At 47.5% G+C, this 27785-nt stretch overlaps 1 protein-coding gene across 1 annotated transcript; it reads left to right on the top strand.

Annotated features, from left to right (window-relative positions):
- The first annotated feature begins 1316 nt into the window (after positions 1 to 1316).
- On the top strand, positions 1317 to 27521 carry LOC115384195 (dual specificity phosphatase 27). Its single transcript, XM_030086497.1, has 13 exons — positions 1317 to 1541; positions 10984 to 11093; positions 13169 to 13313; positions 13819 to 13988; positions 14851 to 15029; positions 15116 to 15269; positions 15418 to 15505; positions 15607 to 15676; positions 20989 to 21131; positions 21434 to 21552; positions 22368 to 22599; positions 22725 to 22942; positions 24473 to 27521. Exons 2-13 carry the CDS (start codon positions 11003 to 11005, stop codon positions 27268 to 27270), a joined length of 4407 nt encoding a protein of 1468 aa, XP_029942357.1. The 5' UTR covers positions 1317 to 1541; positions 10984 to 11002; the 3' UTR covers positions 27271 to 27521.
- Positions 27522 to 27785: the final 264 nt, after the last annotated feature.

A 27785-nucleotide genomic window follows, 5' to 3' on the forward strand; every position in this document is an offset into this window, starting at 1 on the left:
GCTGACCCATCCAGCTGAAATGACCTCCAGCCGCTGTCCGTGACGTGGTCTGGCCTCGCTTTGCTGTTACCGTCCACACGTCTGAGCCGAGAGCCCGAGTTCAGTCAATAAAATATCTGTACATTTGAGTGCGTTTGTGTGTTTCCATGTGTTTCCTCAAATGGATGTGTGTTGGGTTAGTGTGTGAGTGTAAATGTTTCGGAGCACCCAGTGGCTCCCGTAGTGGATCTCTCTTCAGGAACTTTTCATGCCAAGCCGTACCGTCGATGCCATGTTAGTCAGCGAGCTGCACTTTTGCACTTTGGCCCTGTTTGGATTCAGCTCAGCTTAATGTTTTGCAAACAGGCATGTAGCGAGTATTACTCTGATGTGAGCTTAGTGTTTTCATTTCTGTGTGTGTGTGTGTGTGCGTGTGTGTGTGCTAATCTGAAGCTGAGTTTATCGCTTCACTGTTTGACTGGAGCTGTGTCTTTTTCCTCTCTGTCATGCGGTGTGGAGTCCTGCAGCTGGTTGGAGAACACTTTAGAGCTCCTTCTGCTTTACATCAACTTTCGTTTAGTGGCGTGCTCGCCTCGGTCCGTCGCCGCGTCTCAGCATCTGGATCGGCTGGATGAATCATTCAGAGGAAGATGTCCTCCAGCTAATCTGAGTCATGCTGTTCTCATTGGTTAAACATCAGCGGGGAGACAGTAAACTAACAGGGCGACACACACCGGAGGGCTGGCTGCATGGGAGCCCTGAGCCAAACAAGCTGCTCCTGAGAATAATCTGATTATTTGAGTCTCAGTGGGACCGAGCTAATGCTGATCCGAGCTGACTGCTCTTTCACACATCACGTCAGGCCGCCAGCGAGGCTGCAGCCTCCAGGTTTTTCCTGAAAACACTCTCCAGTGGAGACTACTGTACACTCCTGCATCATTCAAAGGAAGAAAAGAAAGACTTTTAGCTTCACGACATTCCTTTTAAAAAAATCTTTACTTCTTATAGTCCTGGGGGAAAACAGCATGTCGAATGTCAAAGTGTGAGGGACTGAAAACATAATGCAATAAAAGCTTTTCATACAACATGTTTTCTCACCCTGCACTGTATTTTATAAAGTAATTTACAAATAAATAAATGTGTCCTTAGCGTTCACAGAGTTCTTAGTTTCCACTTTTCTCTTTTCTGAACGGGACAGTCCCTGCTCCTCTTCTGCCCTCCTTCCTGCAGGACGAGGAGGAGGAGGAGGAGGAGGAGGAGGAGGAGGTCGGACCTCCAGCTGGTGTTTGGCTGATGACGCGGCATCAGGTGGAAGAAAAGCACCTTACAGATGAAGCCGCGGCTCAGACGCGCGGAGCGGCGCAGCAGCGAGCAGCCCCGACCTTTACGCACGGAGGTCCCCGGGACGAGCCCGCTCCCCGCCCGGCTCCCAGCCCGGCTCCCGGCCCCCGGTCCGCTCCGGGACTGCCCCCCCCGGTCCTCTGCCGGGTCTCTGCGGGTGAAGCGCGCTGCGGGCGGCGGTGAAGCGGCGGCAGCCGGAGCCTCTCCAAGCGGTTTAGTCGGTAAGTCGACTCTGGTCTAATCTGCCGCGCAGGTGCGTAACGATAGTGAAAAATGCATAAATAAAGTTAAAGCCTCGTTTCCTGAAGTTTTGGCATCGGTAACCGACCGAAACCGGTAGTTTCAGCGTGTTTCTGTGACTGATAGTGTTTTATTTGATAATCTCACCGCACATTGGCGCTTTCTATCAATGTTCCCTCCTCACCCGCAGCAGTAACAACATTTTTATTTACTGTGCATTAGAACTGAATAATTGGGCTGTTTGCACAAGCGTCTGTAATTTAAAGATGATCACAGTTTCAGGTGAAATGCATTTGCAAACACATAATTTGATGGACAAGCTATACCAGTGGATGTAAACAAACCCCTTGTCCAGTTGCTTTTTTCTTTTATTTCGCTTTCAGTTTTTTGACACTTGAAGTAAATGTTTAGATTGTGGAGGTTTTAACATTTATATCATGTCAGCTCATTTTATTTCTTATTTGTTTTATTCCAAAACACTTTTATCCTCACTTTGTTGCACTATGTTCTGATTCATTAATTGATTCAGAGTCCCACATATTCATGAAACTTAAGACTTTAATTTGAGTTATGTTGTCTTTTTGTCAATAATGCAGCATGATATTAAATAAGTCATTGTGAAAAAAAAAATCTAAATCAATTCATCCAACTCTTCAAATTAATTTTTTTGTAAATGTTTTTTTGTTTTGTTGGTATTTTAGCTATTTTTCTTTTTGTTTGAAATAATGTGGCTACATCGCTGCAGCAACATTGTTTCATAATTGCATCGGAAATGTCCATTGTTGCTGTTTCTGTGCTGTACGTATATTAGCACTGGGGGCACCTGGTCTCTCAGGGGGCCTCCTAGCGCGACCCCCTAAAATCCGGGGCCCCAAACAAATGCCTGGTTTGCCTGTTGGCACGCCCCGCCTCTGGGTGCCCCCATGTGTTATCACAGATAAGAATGGCAGCCAGTGTGCATTCAGACACTCCTACAACATCAACGCCAATATTTTGATGTCGGTACTCGGGGGTTGTAACATCACACGACTGTGTGAGAGCAGGTGCAGAAACTATCCAGAAACAAGTGGAAACAATGGCGAGAAAACGCTCCAAAAACAATTACCGGTATCTCAGAAACTGAAAGCGACCGGTCCGTAAACCTAACGAAGAGGAAAGCACACTTTATTAATCTCTCCTCGGGGGGGAAACTGTTTCCCTGCGTTTGAACCTTCCTGTTCCCCGTTGCACTGCGGGCCTCGGCGAGTGGCCGGACTCGAGGGCCTTGCTCAGAGACCCGCTGCCGTAACCTGGAAACAGTGGGATTCAAACCTGCAAACCTCCGATGAAAAACCTCCAGAGCAGGGTTTTTTCTTTCCCTTTTTAAACGAGTAACATGTTCCTTTTAACCATTGTGTTCGCTGAACAGAGAGGTCGGGTTTTCTGTAGGAATGTGCAGTATTTTACTCCTGCGAACAGGACATGCTTCCTTTATTCACGGTTTACGGTGTCTGGCTCCAAACACGCGAGAGAAGGATTTTCCAAAGTCGCCAGATGGAAAGAAAATTAAGAGGACCACAGAACAATGCCGTAACCCTTGAAAAAGAATAAAAAAAAGAACCTGCAATCCAAGGATGATCACTGTGATTGAGTTGCTGTTTATTTGGTTCACAGTACAAATGTTGCAGGCCTGACCGTTTTTTGCATTGCCGGCCCGTAACAAAGCGCTTCTTCTGTGTGACATCCCGATAATTGCTGCCGTAAAGCCTCCAATTCCACGGCAGACTGGTGAGACCTTTAAATCAGCAGCGATTGGACAAACGCTCTTGAACATCGGTGCTTGCATTGAGACATTATCATCACTTCCTGTCGCCGTCTCTCTGGTCTGGAAAATGTGTTTAACCTCAGGGCCTGGACTGCGAAGAGTGAGTGGCGTCGCATGCCCTTCAGCGTCATATTTTCATTACATGAGTGGCGTCAGAGCAGCTGCAGACATCTTGTTTTTTCCTGTGCAAGGAAATGTGCTCAGTCCAGGCAAGTATCATTCACCTAACGGCATGTTAAAGGTCAAACGCTGGTGACTGACGCTGAGGAACACTTGGATAACTCATCCTTTCGAACAAGACATGATGATCAACGCAGGAGCTTTTGTCCGGATGGGATGAAGTCAGCTGTTCCTTTGGGAATCGCGCGTCGAAAAGATACATTGGTGAGATTAAAGCCACACCACACTAAAGACATCGAACTCTGATCTTTGAAAATCTGTCTTCCTATGTAAGGTGATTGCTGTGTGGGTTTATATTATATTAAGATTAACATCTGATTCAGTCGCTGGATAAATCCCATGATGCTTTGCATTATGACATTGGCAGTTTCTGACATGTGGTCCCACAAACGGCTTTAGATCAAGTGCTGAATATGGATTTGTGATCAAGCTTTTATTGTTCCTTTCTGCATTTCTTTCAGACTGAAAAAAGACGTTTTCTCCGTGTCCATCGGTTGAATCAGTGTAATCCAAAAGAAATGTTAACTTGATTTTAATCGGGTCTAAAATTAATCTGGTGACTCCCGGTTCATGTGTCTGCAGCTGCTGCCCTCCTGTCAGCAAAACTTTGTTTTTTCATCTCACTTGTGTTTTTTTTTTTTTTTTTTTCTTTTTCTTGTGGGATTAAGCGGATGGACCCAGCCGTCACTCCCTCTTTCATTATTGAACGTTGCTTGTAGAATAGGCAAGAATTTGCAATCAAACTCTGTCCATGCGGAGGCTCACAAGAAAGAAAATCGCCCTGATCATGAACTTCTCTCTTTTTTTTTTTTTTTACATTTCATAAAGACAATGTGCAATATATCTCAGATTGATGTGTAACTGGCTCTAAATGACCCTCCTATCTAACGAACCCTTGTCCTCTGGCCGTCGCCGTTATCCGTGTCTGCGATGTGGCATCCGAGGATGTTAATTAGTAACACTTCATCATGGACATGCAGTCTTACGTAATGCTGCTGGCTTCATGCCAAATCCGAGCGCCTGACTCCCTATGGATCGGATTCTGCTGTCTGTTTAGTTCTTTGCGCCTTTTGTGTTCATCTGCGTGTGTGTGTGTGTGTGTGTGCGTGTGTGTGTACCCCGAGGCGCTGTGATGAATTGATCGAACAGCCAGTGCTGGAATGCAGCTCCAGAGCAGCAGCAGGCATCCTCCCGATAAGGTTTATCGCCGCTCTATCTGCACATGACAGTTGAAGTCGTGGCCGCAGCAGTACAACAGACCGACTGTAATGTCCCTTCGCTGCGAGGACGTAACGCTCCACAAGAGCCGCAATAATCACAACATTGTAACAGCTCATTCTAACTGTGGCTCCAGTTTGAGTAATTTCGGGTTCATTCACTCACTCCTGCAGTGCTGTGGAGCTGGGAGTAGGCAGCGACTTATGACGCGGTTCAAAAGAGGCTGAAATGAGCGTTTGTTTTGTTTTTTGGGGGGAGTTTTCCAACTAAAAACTCTGTTTTTTTTTTAAATGTATATATACTGTATATATGTTGCAGCCTTGAATTGTACTTCAGTTTAGTGACGGTGGTCTGAGCTCAGTTTTCTCTTTATTAGAGTTTGTGGATTTCAGACAAAAGTGTTTTCAGCAGTCATAACAAATGAAGAAATATGTGAATGTCTCTGTGATCCATAAACGTTTTCCTCCTTTCTGCTGTGTTTCTGATTAAGTTGGGTTTCCTGTTTGTGAGTCAGGAATTAATTAGTTTTTTTTTAGTAAAGGTCAGCTGCTCGCTGGAGGGAATGAAGCCGTCATGAAGCCGTCACTCTTGCACAGAAGCGTTATCGCTGATTTTTTTAATGGCTTTTGAACATCTGTCTCCCGAAGGGGGACAGTTGACTCCCTCTGCGGCTGCTCCCGGCACCGCTCACTCCTTCTAACCACAGGTTTTCACACCTGGTGCCGCACACACTTCAATAGCTGCGTCTTGTTTGAATCCAGTGTCTGTCCTTCTCACCAGTGTGCTGAAAAGAGCAGGTTATCATGACTGACACAGCTGTGATGAATGTTATGGACTGTTTCCTGTCTGTGTGGTCATTTTCATTGTGTGCCTGCAGCCATGGAACGGTGTTAATGGATGGGTGTCGGAATCAAAGTGACGCCAGCGTTTCACCAAAAGCAGCGGTTTCCAGATTCAAGGAGGCAAAACGCTCCGCGTGCTTGAAAGTGATGGTATCATCGATGAAGGTGGAATTTCGAATCCAACAAACAAGAGTGAATCCAGCTGTGAGTCAAGTACCGCTTCGCCTGTACGAGTTAAAGCTTCTGCAGGGAGAACGGCGCTTTTTGCTCGTGTGGCGGCTTTAAAGGAGAGACATGTCACTGGAGGAACTGGAGCACAGAATAAGGAGGACAAAGGACCTGCTTGAAGTGGAAACCCTGTTTACTTCTTCCACTGCTGAGATGGAAAATATGAAGTTCTTCTCATGGATCTTCAAACGGAATGAACTCGTATTTTGAGGAGGAGAAGAGGAACGTGACAACATGAACCTCTCTTGACCCTGTGGCTCAGGACTATGAGCCTGCAGCTTGGAACAAAACCAACCTAATGAGCTGATTAGAAGCTGCCGGCACATGACTCCCGGGCATGGCTACATCGTCGCTAAAGCTTAGCTACGAGAACATTTCAGCAGTGAGCATAACATTGCTGGAGCGTATATTGAAAAGCCTGGCCAGCAGTAAAATCAGAAGATCTCAAAGCCCTGCAAGCTCATGCCATGTTCTTGTGTGGTTGCTGTAACGTGTAAATCCCCCGGCGCTGTGTGGTCGTCCAGGGGCTGAAAAAGATCAATGCATAGTGCAGGTTAAGTCTGCAAAGGGAAATGAGATTGTCAAGACCTACGCTTTTTAGGCCCTGGCAGTACATTAACCTTTTGTTCTGAACATCTCAGGCAAAAGTTGAAAAATAACAGGAACAAAGACTCATTTTCTGCTGAAAACCGTGGAACAGGAAGGAGTTGTTCCATCCAACTCTTTGGTTGGGCTGGAAGTGTCGGAGCTGGAAGTAAATCATTTCAAACCTTTGCCAAAGGTCCTCACATTAAAGCAAGCTGCTACAGATAACACAGCAAAGGTGGCTTTGTTTATCCCAGACACACGTCCACAGCATAAATGTGAATGTTGACGGGTACGAAAGCTGCCAAGTTATTGGAACAAGTCATGGTTGTTGGGTTGGGTCATCGATGGTCCTTTAGGCAGTAATGGCAGCAGCGGTAAAGCGAAGCTTCCTTCTGTTGTTGGGACAGGACTCAGAAAGGCTTCAGATGTTACCGTCCCTCGACTCGAAGTGACAGCTGCTGTTTTAGCCGTCAGGCTGAAAGCTCTCTCACACAGTCGGCCGTGTTGTCTTTGTGTTTCTGGTGCGACTCCTTTATCATAAGATTTAAAAAGCTCCCGGTGGGCTCCCAGCTGGTTCAAACGCGGAACACGGAAAGCCAATAATCCCTGCAGGCGGCGTCGTGCTTTGTGACAACCTGTGGCGCCCAGTGAACTTGCTCAAAGCTCCTGCTGATATGGAAGGAAAAAAAAAAAAAAAGCAGTTGAATTAATCATCAGCAAAAGTGTGAAAACAGCAAAACATTTGTCTTTTTAAATTGCATGACTGCAAGGGCAGAGATTTAATTGGTGCTATCAGCTGATTATAGGACTTGCCTTCCTGGGAAGTTAATTACAATCCTCTATTATGTTCCGTTCTATTTTATTTGCACCGTTGACTCACGCGGGAGATTTCTCCGTTCTCTCGCCTCCTTCAGGGTTTTAACAGCTTCGCCTCGAGGGAGCCGCTGCTCTCACTGTGCGGCGTCGAGCCACTCGATACGTGTTAGTGCAAACAAGTGAAGTCACTTTGGAGGGCTGACTCACCGCAGACCCGAGCCGGGGCCGTGTCGCCGCCGCCGCGGTCTGTGCAGGTTCAGACTGTGAAGCACTCATTCACAGGCGGAGGGAGATGATTCACAGTGAACGCGACCCGATGCCGATCGCCTGCTTCACTGAAGCCACGTGTGTTTATGGCCCTTCGAACGAGGTGTGATGCCAGTGCAGTTAACTATTAGCTTTAAATAACCTTCAGATAAGCTTTATAAACTGTAAGCAGTCATTTTAACATCCAAGCATTTACATGTAGTTATTAACACCAACAAAGTACATTATATCAATAATATTACCTCAAAATAAGATTAGGATTTTTGTTGTATTTTTAGCAACGGGTGCAAACGGTAACTTTTAACAGGCTGTTGCTGCCGAGCGTCAGCGAAGCGATCGACTGATGATTAAACTCGCCGCTTTAATAAAAAAGCAAGAGTATTGATGCACCTGTCAGCTTGTGGATCTTTCTGCTGACGGCCATCGATCGGCCTCCCGTGACGGCTGTGGCGATGGTCGCCGCGGCAACAGGTGAATAAGGCGTGCTGATAGGGCAGCGGGCGGGTGGGGGTGGTGCAGTGTGTGTCTTGCTGCGTGGCGTGTGATGATATTCCTGCTCTCGTTTCTACGCTCACTTGTCAGTCGAGTGGCTGCAGCATGCAGCCGGAGCGCTTTTTCTTTGTGTGCGGCTTTGTTTGACGCTGTGTTTGTAAGAACAGCTCAGGAACGAGCGCTTGCTTACTGCATTTACTCTCTTTTCTGTTCTTCTCTCAAATGAATGAACCCAAGAAATTGCTTTTTTTGGATCTCGGAGGAAGATTTCTAAGTACATTTTTGAAAAAAACACAATTATCGTAAAAGGTATTGTTGATTAAATGGAGGATCTGTTTCCTCACTGAGGAAAGTGATTACTGATACCCGTCCAGATCCCCTCGCACTGAAAACCACAGTTATAGATGGACTGTCCAGCAGCTGCAAGCCTTGACATTATTATCTACTGTCATTTTAAGAGCACACACAGTCAGTCAGAGAAAATTTCGCTTACAGGTGCTGGAGTCATTAAGTGTGTTGTGGTGCATCAGGTTCTGTGTCTTATCATCATTAATGGACTTTGAGATGCATTCGAGATAAAGTCAGGTTTCCAAGAGAACACATCTCCATGTCTGTGGCAGGATTTCCGTGTTTGTGGATTTACAAGCAGTAAAAGTGGATTGAAAGACTGTGATCCAGCTGCTGGTTATCAGAAAACTATCTGTGACGTGTCAAACCTTGAACCAACCAATCAGATCGGGGCATTCTAGTCGTTGTTGCCCATATGGGTCGACTGAGCACGGCGTGGGAAAAACGGCAGCGTGGAAGCTCGGAATCACATGAGGGTTTTCCCCAACAGCTGTCTGAACTTAGTTTGGCGAGGGAGGGAGTCGGCTTCATTCAGAACGACAGCACCGTCTCGCTGGTGTTCTAATCTCAGAGCTTGTCGGAGCCGGAGCGCCGCGCTGAGTCCGTAACTCCTCGCGTGAATTAACTGACCGCAAACTGACTGTGAAGACTCTCAAAGGAGTTTCTGTAAGGGAACGGTGATGGCACAAGAAGACAATAAATGATTCAAACCTGACCTCAAACAGCCACAGAGAGAAACACTTTAACCACGAAGTGGTAAAACTCCACCTCGAGGAGGCGCGAAGTGTCACAGAAATTCAAAGAGATGCAATACGAGTGTAGCTCTGCCCTGCAAACTGATACGGAGAGCTGTTGTGGACATGCCACGAAGAATCATCCAAGGTCATTTTGTTTTGTGTTTAAAAAATTGGATTTTTACCCTCAAATTGGAGATTTGGGTCATACTAATTTTTGGAGGGGGAAAAACAAAAAGGCCAAATTTAGTACATCAGTCGTCAATGTAGATTTCTGTGACGTGGGTTTTTTTTTTATTCAATCAAGCTTGACCTCCTTTCTCAGAACTTTGACACTGTATCTCAGAGGATTTAGAGATCTGTGGTTTCACTTCAGACTGACAGTTTAGTTACATTTATTTAAAGTTTCATCATTTCAAAATGAAGGCATGTGGAATTAAAAACAGAGCTGCAGCTTGCTCGTTTGCGGTGCTTTGCAGAGACGAGGCGTCTGTCCGCTCAGTAGTTGGCATTAGTCGGTTTTTAAGCAATTAGTGGTTTATTTGTGTTCAAAGACTACAGAGTGACAGCAGTCTGATGATTGGGGAGATGTGAGTTTTCACTTTAACAGGGCGGACAATTGATCGAGTTGAATCACTTTTGTTGTGCTTTTTTTTTTTTTTGTTTTATTTTTGTGGATCGTCATGCGTACCGAGGCGTGTGTGTGCGGATCATCCGAGGGAGCCCAATAAGTCCTCGCCGTAATCCCCCCCGGTGCAAGATCAAGGGCGGGATTACCCACCACGCTCCTCGTCGTTGCACTCAAGGAGGAAACGGCCGCCGCTCTTTGCTTCATGAGAACCGACTTAAAAGCCCCTAAGCCCCCCGTGCGACTTCATTAGTATCACCAGCTCGCCCAGTCCTGACGACCGTTTTCATACTGAGAGCTGGCAGATTTATTTTTATTGTTTTACGTCGTCTGCTGCTGCTGGTGAGGAAGAGGAGCGGCTGAGGGGGGGGGGGAATAAAAATAAAAGCAACAAGAGATTAAAACACCCGTCACGCAGTAAGAACAAAAATTAAGAGATAAAGAATAAATAGGAAGACAAAGAAAGTTCAAAATCAGAGGACAAGCTGGTCACTTGTTGAGGAAACGCAATGCTCTGCATGTTGAGACAAGAAATAAGAGAGCTATAGCAGACAAATCTAGAAAAATGTCAACATGAAAGACTGAGAAGGCACATTTTCGATGGACTGACTCACTGACCGTTCCTCCCTTTACAGAAACACTGCCTGATTGATCTGTGTTTAATCCACAGCTAAAGGATTAATCCAGGTCTTCAGCTACCTGTTTGCTCGGATTGCCTGCTTGTTCCTTGACAAACTGAAAGCTGGACACAGTTTTTTTTTAAGCATTCTTCAGAAGTGCTCTCAGAAAAAAAACATCTGGATGCCCGGGCAGTTCCCTCAGCTGTCGCATGTCTTCCTTCACTTCTCCATGACTCGGGGTTGTTGCTTTTTGCGGGCCTCGGGCCGGATTTGGCCTGCAGGTATCGGGTGTTGTTCATGATCAGCACACGCTGCATCAAATGAGAAGAACAAACCAGCCCAAATTAGCTGATTTATGCTGTAATTCAAAGAACGTTTAGTTGTGGAGGAATGTGCATTTCCTTGGAAGTGCCGGGTTTGTCTTTTCCTCAAATTCATCTGGAGGAAGGAGGAGGAGGAGGAGGAGGAGGAGGGAGCTTCATCCCTTGTGATGCGTCTCATGACTGGAAGAGGGCCTTCTTCCTCCGGGGCCATCTCCCTCCCGCCCCGAACTCTTCAAGCATCCGGCTGCCTCACATGTTGCTGCGATAATCGGACGGGGAGGAAGGCCGACGCGCTGCGGGGACGCGCGCTCACGTTTGCTCCTTTGCGTTGACAGGTTGACGGACGGCGGCAGGATGCTGCGGCTGCTGCTGTGTCTGCTTCCTGCGCTGAGCTGCGGCAGGATCATTACGCAGGACGGACCTCTGAAGGACAGACACAGCCATGGTGAGTGCGGAACTTCAACCAAACGAATTTATAGATAGATCAGCAAAACTTGAAGCCGAGCTGTTTGACTGCGTGTAATTAGACACCAGCCTCGGTGCTCAAGATTTACTTTATTATGCTGTTTATATATTTTATATGGGTTTTATATCATTAGAAAATCATATGCAAAAGAATGAAATTTAGTTTCATTTTTTTTTAAAATTCATTGATCCTTCAACATGTTACTTCCAACCGTAAAGCCCTTAAACATGTTCGGATGTACTGACTTCAGTTCCTGAATACAGTGAAAACCTGATCGTGAAGCTGATGATTAGTGTTCAAACTACTTAAAAGGTCTAACTTTTCACATCAGGGATTTTTTTTTTCTCTCAGATTCACGCTTATATAAGCAATTCTGGTTGAATTCAGTTTGAAATGTTTTGTGCATTTCCATTTATTGTGTCTCATTGAGACACAATCTGAAGCTCAGTCTGAGTTTCTCTGCCACAGAAAACACTTTTGATTCCAAACCTGCAGGAGGATGAAAGAGCTGAAGTGAATCAGACTGTTCTGCGATAAAAATCTGTTTTTTATTTGGGTGTATGTTTAAAGCTACTGTTAGATATATCAAATCTCTACAGAAGAGTTTTGATCTTTTAACTGTATGAGTGAGCAGTAAGATCAGAGCGTTTGGGTAACGGTGCACGTTTCCAGGGTCAGAATGAGCCCTGCAGCCCGGGACGGACCCGGACCGGACAGGGATTGGTTGCGGACGTACGCTGTCTGTCGACTGGCATCACGGCGCGGAGAGGACAGTTTCATCACTCTTCACGCTTCGCCGCATCTCGCCGAGATTTGTCTTCTTTTGTTCCACCTCAGCGCTTATCGATGCGTTTGGCAGTGGGAGTGGTTTTGACAAATGTCACAACAGATTAGTTTGATGCCTTCAGCCTGTGTGCGTGTGTGTGTGTGTGTGTCCTGCTTTATTTCCAGATATTTGTCTTTGTTTTGACATGAAGCATGCGCTGCATTGAGACTGTTCCCGGAGAAGCAGCATCACATGGCGTTTTGCTTCAGAGTCATTTCACTGTTGTTTATTGACGGAATTTTATTTTTTATAAAAGTGTTTCCAGTACAGGGTCCCACCGTCCAACATAATTTCCTGACTGCATAGAATCAAAAAGAAAGATCAGAATGTTCACAAGAGCAATACGCCTTTCTTTTAATATTCTTGCAGTTATGTAATTACCTCCAGACTTCCTGCCTTGCTAAAAATGAAGTTGGCACAGCAGTGGGTCGGTTTCGCCCCAGCTGCCGTGATCTGCAGGTATACGGCCGTCCTCGGGTTCTGAGAAGTGGTCGCTGTCGATAACAAGCTCCCTGCGGCGCGGCTCGCTGAGCCTCTTACAGCAAACACTGGGCCTTTGTTTCCCTGCGGCGGCGTGCATTCTGTGGCAGATTACCGCTCGCCGCCCACGACAGCCAGGACTGCATGTTTTTGAAGTGGCACGTTAAAACCAACATGAGAGAAGTCAATACGGAGGCCGGCAGAGGCAGAGTAGCACTTTGAGCACAACTCAAGGTCCTTCTAATGAGAATTTCATCAGATGTATTATTTTCAAGTGATTATTCTGTAATTGCATGATGAATAATGCAGTAAAAAGCTCTAAAACATTATTTTAATGCACAAGTGGTCATTCGTCTCCGTCCTCAACCTCTGTCACGCTCATCCGCTTCTACACGAAGAGAGAGGCGATGTGGACAGTCACATGTTGGAGTTAAATACCGGTGAAGTGATGGAATTGATTTGGTTTTTTGTGTTTAGTTTTCGAAGCAGAGCAGCCATGACAGTGGGAGAATTGTTTTGTTGCTTGGTATCCTGCCTGAATGGCCTCTCTGTTGCTTTTTGGTTCCCATCAAAGGTTTTTTTTTCTGACAAATAAATAGATTTAATTCCCAGTAAATTACAAATGAAGCTCTGAAGCTGCCTGAGGCGTCAGAGTCACGCTAAACAGAGGAGATTTTCACAGCTCAAACCGGCTCTCTGCTCTCTCACACTTTTATTTCACCCAAAGTGTGTGTGTTTTCGTTTGCAGCAGAGGAGGCGGTTGCTGCGACGACGAAGCCCGACATCTACTACTGCCGCTCGCCCAACATGGAGGACTTCACCTGCTGGTGGCACCCGCTCGACAACCTGACGGCCGGCGAGGAGGCCACCTACGTCCTGACCTACTCCAAAGAGTACGAACGCAAAGCGTCGACACGTCCTGCTCTGATCGGACCGGGCCTTCATTCACACTCGTTTGGGACAGTAGTCAATATTTTAAACTGAAAAAAATCAGACATACACGGCATATTCTGATCCTGACCCAAATACATCAGTAAGTTTGCGATCAGTATTTGATCATGGTCTGTTTATTTGACCCCTGTTCATGAGGCGTTCCTCGAATTTAAGATCCCAACCGATGCTGTAAAAACCGGCCGCAGGTCAGAGGCGCGCTGAAATTTTCTGGGTCATGGGAGTCTGGACGTTTAATCCCACTTTCGACTTTTTGCACTTCAGCGTAAAGCTTTTAGGGCGTCGATAATTCAGGGCAGCGCTGCGGCGCACACAGCTTCACGTGGCGTTTCTTCGTCCTGCTGCAGGGAAAGCAAACTTCGATTCATCTGACCTGAAATTATTCAGAATGCTTCAAATATTTGCGCCAAACAATCCAACTTCCTGTTTCCCCTGCGATGTCTCCAGGAAGGGGCGGGTCCAGGAGTGTCCAGACTACGTGTCGGCGGGACCCAACAGCTGCCACTTCGACAGCAGCCACACGTCCATCTGGAAGATCTACTGCTTGAACGTGACGGCCGTCACCAGCCGCGGGAACTACACCTCCCGGCAGCACTGCCTGGACGTCGCAGACATCGGTACTCGTCTTGTTGTTCTGGACCTTCAGGCAGGAGTTAAGGCTCAGAAATTCAGGAAAAGTTGAAGAGAATACACACATTTTGTTTGATTATAGTTCTTCATTGAGAAAAATTGAATTGTGTGCGAAAAAATTTTTCATGATGAATAATTGAAACAAAATAAATCGACAAATAAGTCGACTTCGCTGCCTCCTGGTGTGGAAACATGATCCGCAGGGACCTCCAGGGCGGAGAACCGTTCCTGATCCTGTTCAGTCAGGCAGCTGTGCAGCCTGTGGCGCTTCCAACGCCACTGTGGCGCAGTGAGAACAGCAGGTGTCTGGAAAACACAGCCGGGCGTGAATCGCACTCGGGAGTCACCGGCTCTGATTCCTCGTCTCGGCGGAGGAGAGGATCCAGTAACCGGCTTTCACGCCGCAGAGAACCCGAACCAGCGTGCTAGAAGTGCGAACCGACCTCGAGAAGACAAAATTAGAGGTCCGATTCAAGCCCAGGAGCAGTCAGTGGAGGAATAGTTGGCCTGTGCCTCATTAGTCTGTTACAGCCGGCGGTTTGTTGGAGATTGAAGCTTTGAAGCTGCTTCTTCTGCCCGACTGTCTGTTCAGATTCAGAGCAGGCCGCAGCTCTGCAGTGTGTCGTGTGATTTAATCGTGGCTGATGTGCACGTACGTGCACCCGCCCATCTGCCCCAGTGAGCTTTTGGAGGGTCAGAGGGCGTGGCATTCAGGTGCATGACGTTAATTTGACCGCGGGCGGCAGAATCCGCCGTGAACTCAGTGGACGTCCGTCTGTCTGAAGAGAATCTTCCTCAAACCTTTTGACATTTCCCAACGTGCTCTCGTTGCGTTCTTGTGTCGAACAGTTCAGACCGAAGCTCCGGTCAACCTGACCTACCAGCTGACGGCGGCCGGCGGGGACGAGGCGGGCCAGAGCGTGCTGCTGTCCTGGAAGTACCCGGTGCCCTCCCACCTGCAGTACGGCTGGATCACGCTGGAGTACGAGCTGCAGTACAGTAGAGTCACTGAACCCGACAACTGGAAGGTCGGCAGAGCGAAAAGCCGAACGGGAACCCGATCTTTACCGGATCTGCGTTCACGTGCTCCTTTTCCGTCCTCCTGGGTCCGCAGGTGAAGCATCCTCTGCGGGAGCCTCACTTCCAGCTGCTCGGCCTCCCCTTCGGCGAGTACGCGGTCCGGGTCCGCTGCCGCTCGCGGAACCACGGCCTGTGGAGCAAATGGAGCTCCACGCTGTCCATGAGCATCCCCGCCAAGCCGCCTGCGGGTAGGGTTTCCATGACGACCACAGCCGTCGATAAATTACAGTTTTTCCGTTTTGAATTTATTTTACTTGTGCCAACGGTAACGGCACAGTGAAAGCTTGTGAGCGTGACCTTTGCTGATTACGTGAACGTGTCGACTGACCTGTGCAGGTAAACTCCTGCTGCTGATTCTGGCCACAGGCGTGAGCGTCGTGGTGCTGCTGGTGATCACGTTTGGCGTCATCCCGCAGAGCAGCAGGTGAGAAAACACACAGTAACCAAACAGGCGTATTGTGAGTGGTCTGTGTGTGTGTGTGTGTGTGTGACAGGGTGTTTGTCTTCACTGTATTTAACCTTCAGGATAAAGGAGTACTTCCTGCCGCCCATTCCAAAGCCGCGGATCATCGGCGTGGATCCTCTGCTGCTGAAGGTAGCTTGGTGGAGCTTTTCCCACCTTCAAGCTTTCATGACTTCAGTCTTAACGTCTTTTCTCCGTCTTTACCCAACATTAACCACATTTGCATCACGACACTCGGGAAACAAATCGAAGCATGTCAGCCTTGAAACAAATCACTCCACAGCTCTTTTCTTTCTTCAGACACGTGCTCCATCCTGATTACTTTCATAGTCAGTGTCTGCTTCACCATCTCAATATATTAGAATTTATATTCTTCTTTCTTTTTCTTAATGATGGTTGTGTTTCGTCTTGTTTCTAAATCTGCATCGTCTTCATCCAAAGTTTTAAAGAATCATAACCTCACTGAGTGCCTGAAGCGACTGAAAACCAGATCATGAAGAGTTCCTGGTTTGTGGTTTTATCTTGTGCGATCTTTAATTTGCTGTCTGATCCTGGCCTCTGTCCTTCCTCCTCCTCCTCCTCCTCCTCCTCCTCCTTCTGCCCTCAGAAGGGGAACTTGGATCAGATCAACCACCACTTCAGTAACTTCCACGGCTACAGACCTCCGAGTTACTCCGAGGAGGTGTGGGACCACGCCAGCGTCGACCACGTCTACCTCACCACGCCGACGGGCGGCGGCGGCGGCGTCCCGTCCGAGCAGGACACGTTAATGGTCGCCGTGACCTCCGACCTTCAGCTCACGGCCCAGAGCTCTGCGCCGTGCGCTCAGACCACGTCCCCCTACTGCGCCTCGCCGCCGGCCGCCTCGGCCCCGCCTCCCGGCGTCCTCTCGGAGATCGTGACGCTGCCCGGGTCGGACTACAGCGTGGCCGTCCCCGCCTCGGATCCGGCCGCCGGCCGCTCGCCGCAGGACTTCTACACCTGCGTCCAGCTCATGAACGAGAGCGGCGAGGTGCACCTGGTGCCGTGTCTGCCGCCGGCCTACTGCCAGGAGTTCGCGCCCTTCGACAAACCGGACGCCGACGGCGCCAGGAAGAAGAAGAAGAAGAAGGAGGAGGAGGAGACGCAGAAGAGGCTGGCGGAGTACCAAACCGGGAAGGGCGCGCAGAAAGACGGCGAATACTCGGAGCGCGGCGAGGCGGCGGTGCCTCTGCTGCCCGTTTCCTTTGACTACGTCAGCTAAAAGACGTCTCCGTGACGACGAAGCTGCTCAGACACTTACAAAGACTGTGTTCAGACTGTTGGAGCTGCTCGTCCAGTTCAGGACTTCGGAAGAACCGAGAGAACGGGTCTTTCTGCGGGCGGAGGAAACACTGCGACGGGTGCAGCGTGCCGCCGGCTCGCCCCACATCTGATGAGAAGCAGCAAACTCGGCGCGTGGCTCGCAGTTTTCTTCAGATTTCGATGTAAAAATAGATCAATAATCACTCAGTCCAGAAGCAGTGTTACTCACTAATGGCTTTAAGCACATAGAAGCATGTTTCCCAGCGAGAGAGGATAAAATCCTCCCCAAACCAGGCCGTCTCCTCCAAGTTTCAGGGTCAGCGTGTCTCAGGAAAAGAAAAGTGCAATGATGGGAGGAGAACGAAACACACTTTTTATTTATCGCATTCTCAAGCTGGAAAAACGACCCAGTTGTAGATCGGATGAAGCTTTTTTCACAAAAGAATAAAAGGATCTTATGAACTCATAAATCCATATTAACATCGGCGCGCTCCAGTCACGAGGTTTTCATCTTCACAAGATATTCGCTGATTAAACATGTGGTGGTACTGACATGCACAAGCTCATTACTGCAGTATTGGATTATCCCGGACATGAATGGAATTATAATGGAAACACAAAGACCTTGAATCTCTCTGACATGTCCTCTCTCTTTCTCTCTCTCCACTTATGACAGAGATTCATTATGTTGTGCACATTTTCACAATGTAAGAAAAAAAAAAAAAACACACACACACACACACACACACACACACACATCCACTCCACAGAAACGATCTCCTCTCCCTCAGGAAGACCAAAACGTTTCACAATCTGTTTCCAGCTACTGAATGTTATTTTTTTTTCTCTCTCTCTCTCTCTCTCTCTCTCTAGAGAACATACAAATAATATAATCATAAAGTAGGAAAAAATAAGTAGTTCTTGGACTCTAACAGATGTATATTTTTATAACGGACTGCTCCAGTCCAAATGTAACATATTCTCTTTTATTTTATGAAGACTGAACGTCCAGCCTCAGGTAATCCACCTTCTCTTTTGATTTGCCAATCGTCTGACACACTGAACCACAGACACGTCTAGCTTTTATCTTCAGGCTCAAGAGTCGGTGAGATGAATTTTTAGTGGGGGAGATGATGTTAGATGATCAGAGCCGGTGTTCTGCTGGTTGTTTCTGGTGCCTGCTGTGAAGGCGACGCCGCTTTCTGCCCGCATTCGCCCGTCTGTCGGCTGCTTGCGTCCTGATTCCTGGACTGTCCAGCTCTTGACTTTCGTCTGCCAAAAACGACAGGAAATCAATCCTCAAAGATGAAAACGAAACACTTTTAAAAGATCATCAGATCGCCTGTCCTTGCCAAAGTGGATGCAGTTGTTTTCTTCTTTTTAAAAAATTAAATCTGCTGCATAAAATGTAAAACGACGAATGATAAATCACCGTTTGGGTCAAAGACACTGCCCGAGCTCACACGTGTGCTGCACTACTTGCCTGTGAATCAATTATTTCCTTATTTATACTGTGTGAGAGCTGGTGTGCGGACCGCCGTTCCCTCACAGCGGTCCCAGGTGGACGTTTTGACCGTGGACTGTCGGATGTGTCGTACCCTGCTTCTCGTGTTGTCAAAGGAGGACCGAAAGTACCGCCGAGCGCCAAAGAAAGGCCGCTGACGTTTCATCGTGTTGGACTGTAAACGCAGCGCGGTGCAGAGCTGGGCTTTGAATGGTACTGACTCACTTCTAACTCGGTTTTTTTTTGTTCGACCTTTATTTACTCCTGCCTGTAACCGTGCTCAGACGCGCTTCAGAGCGCTTCGCCCTGACGGACTCGGCCCTCCTGGCCTCTGATTCTGGGATGTTTGTGCCGTCGTTCTGTAGTTTTGTCGCTGTCAGACTTCTCTTCGTGCCACCTTCTTTCTTTTTTGTTGTTGTTTTGAAGTGTTTTATGCATCTGCGGTGATTTGAGGAGCAAATCAACAGTGTTTTGTGCATCAACGTTTCACTTTTTGACAGAACTCCATCTGAATGACGGATCGCTGCAGTTGAACCAGTATTAAATACAGGATGTTGTGGAGCTTTGAAACTGTATTGATGTATTTTTGAAAGTTGTAATATTTGACATAAACTTGGATCCAAACAGCTCAGAATACAGAATTGATTTAAAAATATATAAGTGGAGTAATTTTCTGATCAATCTAAGATTTTCTCCAGCTTTCCCAAACCACGTAGCTCTGCGAAAAAAGAGTTTTAATTATAAATTTTCCCCTTTTGTAACCATAACAGCTTGATATTTTATAATATAAATGTATGTTTAGCTTATTTGGCCTGGAATATGGTTAGATTCTGAATGAAGGGGAACAAAAATACCTATTTTAGACATTTTACTGAATCGGACTGGAGCATTTTAAAGAAAGGAAGAGCGGAGTTCCCGTCGTCCTTTGAGTTCCTTCCTCTCCTCGTGTCCACATAGGGAGAGGACGGATGTGAAGCAGCATTTATGATGCACCTGTCTGCTGCTTTCAGCCTCTCTGTGTTTCCACCTTCTGTCGTGATGTGAGCTCTCCTCCAATCACCCAGTTTTTCTTCTGGTCAGCACTTTGAATTCAACACAATAAAGAGTGGAAAAAGTAAAGAAAAGTTTGGTTCATTCGTGATGGCGTGAGTGAAAAGAATCAAGTTAAAGGAAGGTAAAGAAACTGGGATAAAACCAAAACGTCCAGGCAGACAATCAAATCTCTCTCTTCGTGATCTATTTCAGTGTGTGTGTGTGTGTGTGTGTGTGTGTGTTTATCTAAACTGAGTTGACCGTCATCTGAACTATTTTTACCTCCGAGGACGCAGCTAATTCAGGTCACATGGTCAAAAACAGAGACACACACTGATTGTCTGAACTGAGAATGGCAGAAGACAAAGTATAGAATCGGGAAAGAACAAAGAAAATACTTAAACATGAAAAAAGGATATATGAGGGGACAAAAGACTTAAAGGATGAAAAGAAAGAGAAGAATTAAGGAGAGAAGATAAAAGTCAAACAATGAGAAACAAATATGATGATGAAAGGACAGAAATATGAAAATACTGGAAAAACGGAAAAAAATTGAGGAAAATGAAGTGATGTGTCCTTATATCATGCAAAGGAGGCTTGATTGTGCTCCGAATACTCGGATTACTTGAGACGTACTCGAGTAGAAGTCGTCCAGTCCTGCGGTGTCGGGTGTCAGGACCTGTGAGGCCTGCTGGGGGGGAGGACCCGGTCTAACTTTAGGACTCGGTGTCAGTGTGGCCGTGGTCGCTTTCAGAGGAGGACGCTTCAGATCGAGGTGAGAAAACACACGCACACACACACACACACACACACACCAAGACCACCTCAAGTCGGAGAGCTTCCTGCCAGCAGCAGCCCTCTGGACTCTTCCTCTGAGTTTATTCACTGATCTTCTCTGGCCTGAAGCTCCGAGCGCCGTCTGAGGTCTGAGAGCTGCTGTCAGGCCCACGAGCTGGGACAGCTGTCATCACATTAAAAATAGACCTGCTGGAAGGCCTTGGCTCTCTCTCTCTCTCTCACACACACACACACACACACACACACACACACGCATTTACTGCTGCATCACCCCCAAAACCTGACTGGGTTTGACGCTTCGCCGCTGTTGAGTCACTCTGGGATGAATTTGTCAGCTGATCTGGACTTTCAGAGTGGAGTTAAACGTGTCTGAAAGATCTTTAAAGAGTATTTCTGGATTGTTTTTAGATTTTGGTTCTGATGTTAGGTCGACGTTTAGTTTCTTGCTGATTTTAAAGTTTTCTGTTTTTGAGTTTTGACCAGTTTCAGGCTTGTTTCTGCTTTAAAACAGTTTTTATAAGTGGTTTCTAGTTGTTTGGACTGGTTTTAATGCTATTTTTATCAAGTGTTGAAGGGCCTTTTTTTTTTTACTTCAGAATTTCTTAATCCTTGTTTGGGATTCACTTCAGGTTGGTTTCTATCAATCATCTGGAGTGTTCTTGAGTGTTTTTTTTAATCTCCTCTCTATCCAAAGCTCACTTATTTTATTGCTTTGAGATTGTATTTTAATTTATTTTTTTTTTTTTTTTAAATTTCATTCCACCCAGCCAGCTGGTTTGGATATAAAACATGGAAACTATTTATTTGTGTTCCCATCATTTCACAGTTGGCAGGGATCTTGGTTGCCATGGCGTCGGCCAATGAGACGGAGGACAGCGGCGACCAGACGGTGCCCGGCGAGGATGAGAATGAGGAGGAGAGGAGCGTCCGGGGCGTCCAGGCTCGATACCTGCGCTGCCCGTCGCCCAGGTACACGCCTGCTCAGACCGGTTCAGATTCCACCGCTGACTGAGCGCAGAAAACCTTTTTAATTCATCTGAACTGATTCCACCCGGTTTCACGTGAAAGGCTCATTCGTCTGTCATGAAAACATCATATTAGCAGTGTAAATCGCTTCAATTGAAGCATTAAATGGAACAGTTCAGACGGTAAATTTAACAGAACAGTATTAATGATGTGTCTGCTCTGGGATTAAAGATCCAGAATCTCGACCACAGCTCAGAACTCATCTTGTGAGGAGGGCTGAGTTATTTTTTTTCTCCGTTTTCCAGTTTCTCCATGATGTCTGAGTCCAGGTTCTCCTCCATCTCCGGCTCGGACGCCGCCAGCATCTTCATGGAGCCCATCCACCTGTCGTCGGCCATCGCCGCCAAAAAGATCATCAGCGAGGGTCAGAGGACGCCGCCGCTCTCCCTTCTGTTCCTGTGGCCTCCTTTCTTCAGTGTTTAGTGGAGCTTTGACCACAGATGCAATAAATGCAGGATTAAACACGGTTCTGCTCAGAATTAGACCAAATTCTCAAAGGAGTCTGACGGATGATGCTCCATTCTCTGAATGAGAATCAGATCAGGCCACACGAGGTTGTTTTCTCTCTCTCTCTCTCTCTTTATATAAGAAACTCTCTTATTTCCAGGGCTCTTCTCTTCGCATTGACATGCTTAATGTGGAATATGGAAGCTTCATTTGGTCGAAGTCCCTTCAATCACGGCCTCAACGCTTCTCGATCCTTCAGACGGCGATGTTTCTTGATTGAAGAAATTAGCAGCTTTGACACATTTCCCAGCGGCTGCTTGGTAGCATTCCCCCTCCGATATACTTTTTTTTAATGGCAGCGATCACGGAGAGTGCAGCTGCGAAAATGGAGTCTTCTGGAGCGTTCACATGAAGTTCTCTTTCTGTCAGAATCCAGCTGCCTTCAGCACTTGTAATAAATAACCCGGGAAACTGCTCCTTCTCTCGTGATGTTTCTGCTGATCAATCAATTTGGGTTGACCTGTTATTGATTTTTAAAGAAAGTGTAAAAAATGAAGTATCAGATCCTGAGTACAAGACAACCCAACTTCTTCAGACTTGCTCCTGTCTGGAAGAAAATAGACTTTTCTCATTCAGATCCACTTGAGGCTTTTCTTACTGTTGTTGTGCACATTCTTTTGACATGAAATCAGCTTCAGGATTTTGACCGACGCTTCTTTCTGTCCTCGTCAGAGCTGCCGACTCGCGGCGTGCGCTCCGAGTCCATCCCTGACTCCATGTTGGAGCCGGCCGAGCAGCTGATGGTGGAAGACCTGTACAACCGAGTCAGGGACATGATCGACGACCGCAGCCCCTACAACACGCCCTGCGTGCTGGACATCCAGCGGGCCATGGTACAGGACCGCCTGGAGGCTCCCATCAACCCGGTGGACGAGGTCTGGCCCAACATCTTCATCGCCGAGAAGTGAGTCTAAACTTTAGTTTTGCAATACACATTTTCACCACAAGATGGTGTCTTGAGTCACCAAAAGAAGCAACGGCATGTTCAGGAAACCAGCGGAGGAAATGTGTCCTCTCTCTCTCTCTCAGGTCGGTGGCAGTCAACAAGGCCCGTCTGAAGCGAATGGGCATCACTCACATCCTGAACACCGCTCACGGCACCGGAGTCTACACCAGCCAGTCCTTCTACGCCGGCATGAACATCCAGTACCTGGGCATCGAGGTGGACGACTTCCCCGACGCCGACATCTCCACACACTTCCGCTCCACCGCCGAGTTCCTGGACGAGGCTCTGCTCACACACAAAGGTCAGACTCGCTCTTCCGTTTGAGATCTTTTCAGTTTAGACACTACAGTGGAAGCTCTCGGCTGGTTCCTCATCAGTGACGTCTTTGTTTTGACTCTTTCATGTGATCTGATGCTTGTCTCGTTCAGTCAGTGCACTGAATGACTCCAACAGTTTCCTCTGTGTTACTGATCTGTTCAGCCTATCGCTGGAGGCACAGCATTTGTAACACCGAATGTTAATTTTAAGGATTCTCACGGTCATAAAATCCCGGAGAAGTCATGGTTTCATGTGAATAAACACAATTTCTTGGAAAAAAAAAAAAACAGACTTAAAGGGGTCCTTAGTGTAGATTTAAGACCTTTGAATTTCACGGAAATCCTGTTGCATGGATTAACATAAATGTACATAAGGAGCATAAAAATATCTTGTGCAATCAATGAAGAAGCTAAAAAAGAGCTAAAAAGTAGCGACAGAGCATTATCGTCTTGCTGAAGCACAGGAAGAAGTAGATTTTCATGATTGAAGGTGAAAAAGATGGCTGCATCATAACGCTAGTGTGCAGATCCACAATCACACAGTTTTTTCAAGCAGCAATTTTTTTTCTGAAATAACTTGATTCATTGAGCATTTCTGCAGGGACAGTTCCAGCTCACAGCTCTGTTACACAAATAATCCGGTTTGATGCCTGCAGTCACCAACGACAAATAAGATTTGAGCTCAACGTCAGTAAAACTTATTTCTGTAAATTAATTTTGGAAAAATTCCTTCTGCTGAGAAAATTAGAAAATTAGGCATAATTGTATGTTAACCTCATTTCACATTTAATATTCGGCCAACATTTAGTGAAAGTGAAGGTTAAGAACTGTAGTTTTCTTTTTTCCCTCACTCGTTTGGTTGACTGGGAACGCCGCGCTAAACCGTTACATCACCAGATTTACGTAAAAGTCCTATTTTTTTTATTATTATTATTATTATTTGCATGAGGCTGAGCAGTGACGATCCCAAACTGATGATCCGTACGGTCTCAATGGGTTTCTGCGAAGCAACGACTCCTCGACCTTCCTTCCTGGAAAACTTGTGTTGCAGTCACGGCGTCCGCTGTGAGCCCAAAGCCTTCAGCACAAGGGAGCCTGTCTCTGTTTCCCTGCAGGCTGTAAAAATCGGATCACGTTTATTTCCGAATGATGCACATTTAAATGTGTTTAATCGCTCACTCTCACACAGGAAGGGCTGTATCCTCAACGTGAGAAACTGGATTCTTTCAGGACAGCTGTGAATATAAAGCCTCAAACCAAAGATGGAGAATAACAGAAACAGTGTAACTGCAGAGCAAAAGATGAAAGAATTTCTGTCATTGCAAGTTTGTTGTAAGTTCCCATCAAAGCATGATGGGAAATGGATGGATGTTTGTTTTTATTACCAGTGATTCAAAGAAGAATGAAAAGCATGGTCACCCTGATGGAAAGTTCTATATTTTCACCTCAGTAATGTCATATCCTGCTCCGTTCTTGGCGTCGTTGCTGATAAATGCTGTTTCGTGTTCCTGCAGGAAAGGTTCTGGTGGTCTCCATGATGGGAGTCAGCCGCTCTGCGATCCTGGTGGCGTCCTACCTGATGATCTTTCACCACATGACCATCATGGAGGCGCTGACCTCCATGAGGAAGAAGCGCGCCATCAACCCCAACGAGGGTTTCCTGAAGCAGCTCCGACAGCTGAACGAGAACCTGATGGAGGAGCGCGACGATGACGACGACACGCTCAGCCAGTGCTCGGTGATCGACGCTCGCGCCCGTGCTCGCATCTTCGGTGAAGGCGGGTATGATGAGGATGAGGATGAGGATACTGACAAAGAGGAGGAGCAGAGCATGATTGAGGTGAAAGCTCAGTCAATCATGATGGAGGAGGAGGAGGATGGGCAAAGCGTGATGAGCAGCGTGGCGTCCTCCGCCGCCGCCGCCGCGCTACAGAATGGAGAGATCAGAGTCAATGGTGGGCAGGTCAACAAAGAGCCAGGCGGCGTTCAGGAGAAGCTCCTCCTGCCAGAGAGCGAAGATCGGGACGAGGGAGACGACAACGACGACGATGGTCTCGATAGCATGATCCGGGAATGGCAGCGGAGAAATGAGAAGTTCCAGAGTGAAGACTGGTGGGAGGCGCAGCTGAACAGCGACGACGATGACGGAGAGTCTCTCAGAGACGAACGTCCAAAAAAGCCACAGGGTGGCGCAGACGGCGATGTTGAGAGTGTCACCAGTGAGGACGTTCGCGCCGTGAAGGAGCGCCTGAAACGACGTGGCAAGCGCCCCCCCTCCGAGGCCATGTCCACCTCCAGCTACTCGAGCTACTCTGACCTGTGGAAGCAGCGTCTGAGGGAGATCGAGGAACAGGCCGCCGCCCGCTACCGCAAGAAAGAGGACGACGAGACCAGCGAGAGCACAGCGGCGGAAGGTGAAGGACAGAAGAAGAAGGTCGAAGACGAGGTGGAGAGCATCCTCTCCGAGAGCAGCTCCATGTACAACTTCTGTCAGAGGAACAAGGAGAAGATGTCACCGCTGGAGCGCTGGAGGGTCAAGAGGATCCAGTTCGGCTGGAACAAGAAAGATCGCGAAGACGGAGAGAAAAGTTCAGTCGGCGATGGAGAGAATGGAGAGGGAGAAGCCAAGACGCCATCCCTCCAGGACGTCAACCTGACGGCGTACCAGTCGTGGAAGATGCGGCAGCAGAAACGTCTCGGGGAGGAAAACACAGATGAGATTCTGGAGTTGAGCCGCGGCGAAGATTCGGCGACTGTCAAAAGGAGGCAAAGACGTGAAGAGGTTCTGGAGCGGTCAAAGAAAACTCTGGAGGAAAGCAAGTCGATGTGCGGCTGGGAGACGGAGAGCTGTGTCAGTGGAGGAACCATCCCTCTGTCTGCCTTCTGGGCTGGAGCCGGGGTCACCGGACCGCCGAGCGCCGCCAACGATGACAACATGTCCATGCTTAGCGGGAGATCATCTGTTATTTCTTCAGTTTCACAGCCTCGCAGTGTTAGATCTGCACATTCTGCAGTTCCAGGGAGCATGGTGCCACCAGTTCCTCCCATCCTACCGGTTCCGACTGTGCAGGGTCCCGGCGGTGAACCCATGGTCAATCTGGCGAGCATCCAGAACTGGATCGCCAACGTCGTGTCGGAAACCATCAAACAGAAACAGGGTGAGATGAGTCTACCCCCTCCGTCTCGAGCCGGGTCGGAACTGAGCTTCGGTGGCGCCAATAGTGTGATCTCAGCTCGGGGAATGGACGACGACAAGGCTTCCCTGCTCAGCGGTGCCTCTTATTCCAATGCTCTGCCTCAAGGTCACGTCCGGACGCCATCCGTGCTCTCCGGCGGCGGATCAAGCAGAGTTTCAGGTCTGAGCGATAGAGCCTCGGCGTTGAGCTCCAATCTCGGTTCCAGCATTGGAATTACCAAGAAAAACAAGATCACCACCACCAGCGTGCCTCTCTTCAGCCTGTTCCAGGATCAGGTCAACCTGGGGAAGTTGGACGCCATGGACAAGGAGATCAAGTCTGAAATGAGGGACAAGATGGCCAAGTATGAAAAGAAGAAGATCCTGGAGGACAATAAGCGCAGCACGTTATACAAGAAGAAGAAGCCGAAGGACGACGAAGATGAGGATGAGGCTAAAACGAGAGAAGAGGAGTTCCTGGAGGAAGCCAAGAAAAAGGAGAAACCGAAGAGGAGCTTTGGTCTGTCCGGCTGTCTTAACCTCAACCCGGCTCTGGAGAAAGACACAAACACCAGCATCGACGACTGGCTGAAGAGCGTCAGACCCCCTCCGAGAAAACCTGCGTCTGGCGCCGAAGCTGCTTCGTCAGAAGACCCGTACGACGACCTGGACGCCTCCGCCTCCGAGTTTGATTTCTCCGGCCGCAGGGATTCCTACGCTGCCAGCGACGACGAGAAGGAGGATGAGTACGGCGTTTCATTCAGATATCGGCCAAAGCTACAAGAGTATGGCCGAGGTGATGAAGATGAGGAATACTCCCACAGCTACAGCCGAGCGGGGAGGTCGTACGGTGCCTACGGCGAAGGCGACGAGTCAACAGAGAGCTACAGTGATTTCTCCACCAAGAGGAAGTTTGCTCATCACTCGCTCTACGATAGGAACGATTCGGAGGGGAGGAGAAGCCGCAGAGAGGAGGCGCAGACTGAAGAGGAGGTGGAGGACGACGTCAGCGCCTTCATCGCCCAAACCAGGCAGAGGGTACGAGCTCGAGCCGCCGCCGAGGCTGAAGACGACGAGGTGCTGGCTGCGTGGAGGGCCCAGCAGGACGCCAAGGCGCACAGTCACAGCCAATCTTAGAAGAGAAGATGGGCTGAATGTTTCCAAGAAATTACATAACGTGAACTCTTACATTTATTGGGCTTCCTTCGGAGTCATCAGGAAACTGCACTTTTATTCTGAAAAATGTATAAGATTCATCATTTTGAGGTAGTTTGATACCTAACAATGGCTAATTCCTGATAACTCTTCTATCATGCTTTACTCACATCTCTACTGAATGTAAATCTCAACATACGTCACCTTTTGTGCTTATTTTCATTAAAAACGTTTCTAAAAATGTTGAAATCTCCTGCCATTTGTTTGAGCATTTGTTACAAATTATCAGCAGCAGTTGTGTTCTTCACCAACACATAAAATGGTTATGGTTTACTGCCATCTTGTGGTCACTGAAGGAAGGTTTTTTTTTTTTTTTTTTTTTAACATCCTGCTCAGATCCTGCAAGAGTCAACTCAAATAAAATAGAAAAATTAAGTATGTGTTTTTGAATATTTGCCATGCTCTTTATGGTTTTTAGGATATTTTTCTTCTGTCTC

Source organism: Salarias fasciatus (assembly GCF_902148845.1).
Source record: "Salarias fasciatus chromosome 23 unlocalized genomic scaffold, fSalaFa1.1 super_scaffold_20, whole genome shotgun sequence".
NCBI lineage: Eukaryota > Metazoa > Chordata > Actinopteri > Blenniiformes > Blenniidae > Salarias > Salarias fasciatus.

Bases quoted from the DNA above. Each gene is read 5' to 3' on its own strand.
- LOC115384195 (XM_030086497.1), top strand. From the start codon at position 11,003: ATGCTGCGGCTGCTGCTGTGTCTGCTTCCTGCGCTGAGCTGCGGCAGG. The intron at 15,030-15,115 runs GTCGGCAGAGCG...CTGGGTCCGCAG, and splicing joins CTGAACCCGACAACTGGAAG to GTGAAGCATCCTCTGCGGGA. The intron at 21,553-22,367 runs GTCAGAGGACGC...TGTCCTCGTCAG, and splicing joins CAAAAAGATCATCAGCGAGG to AGCTGCCGACTCGCGGCGTG.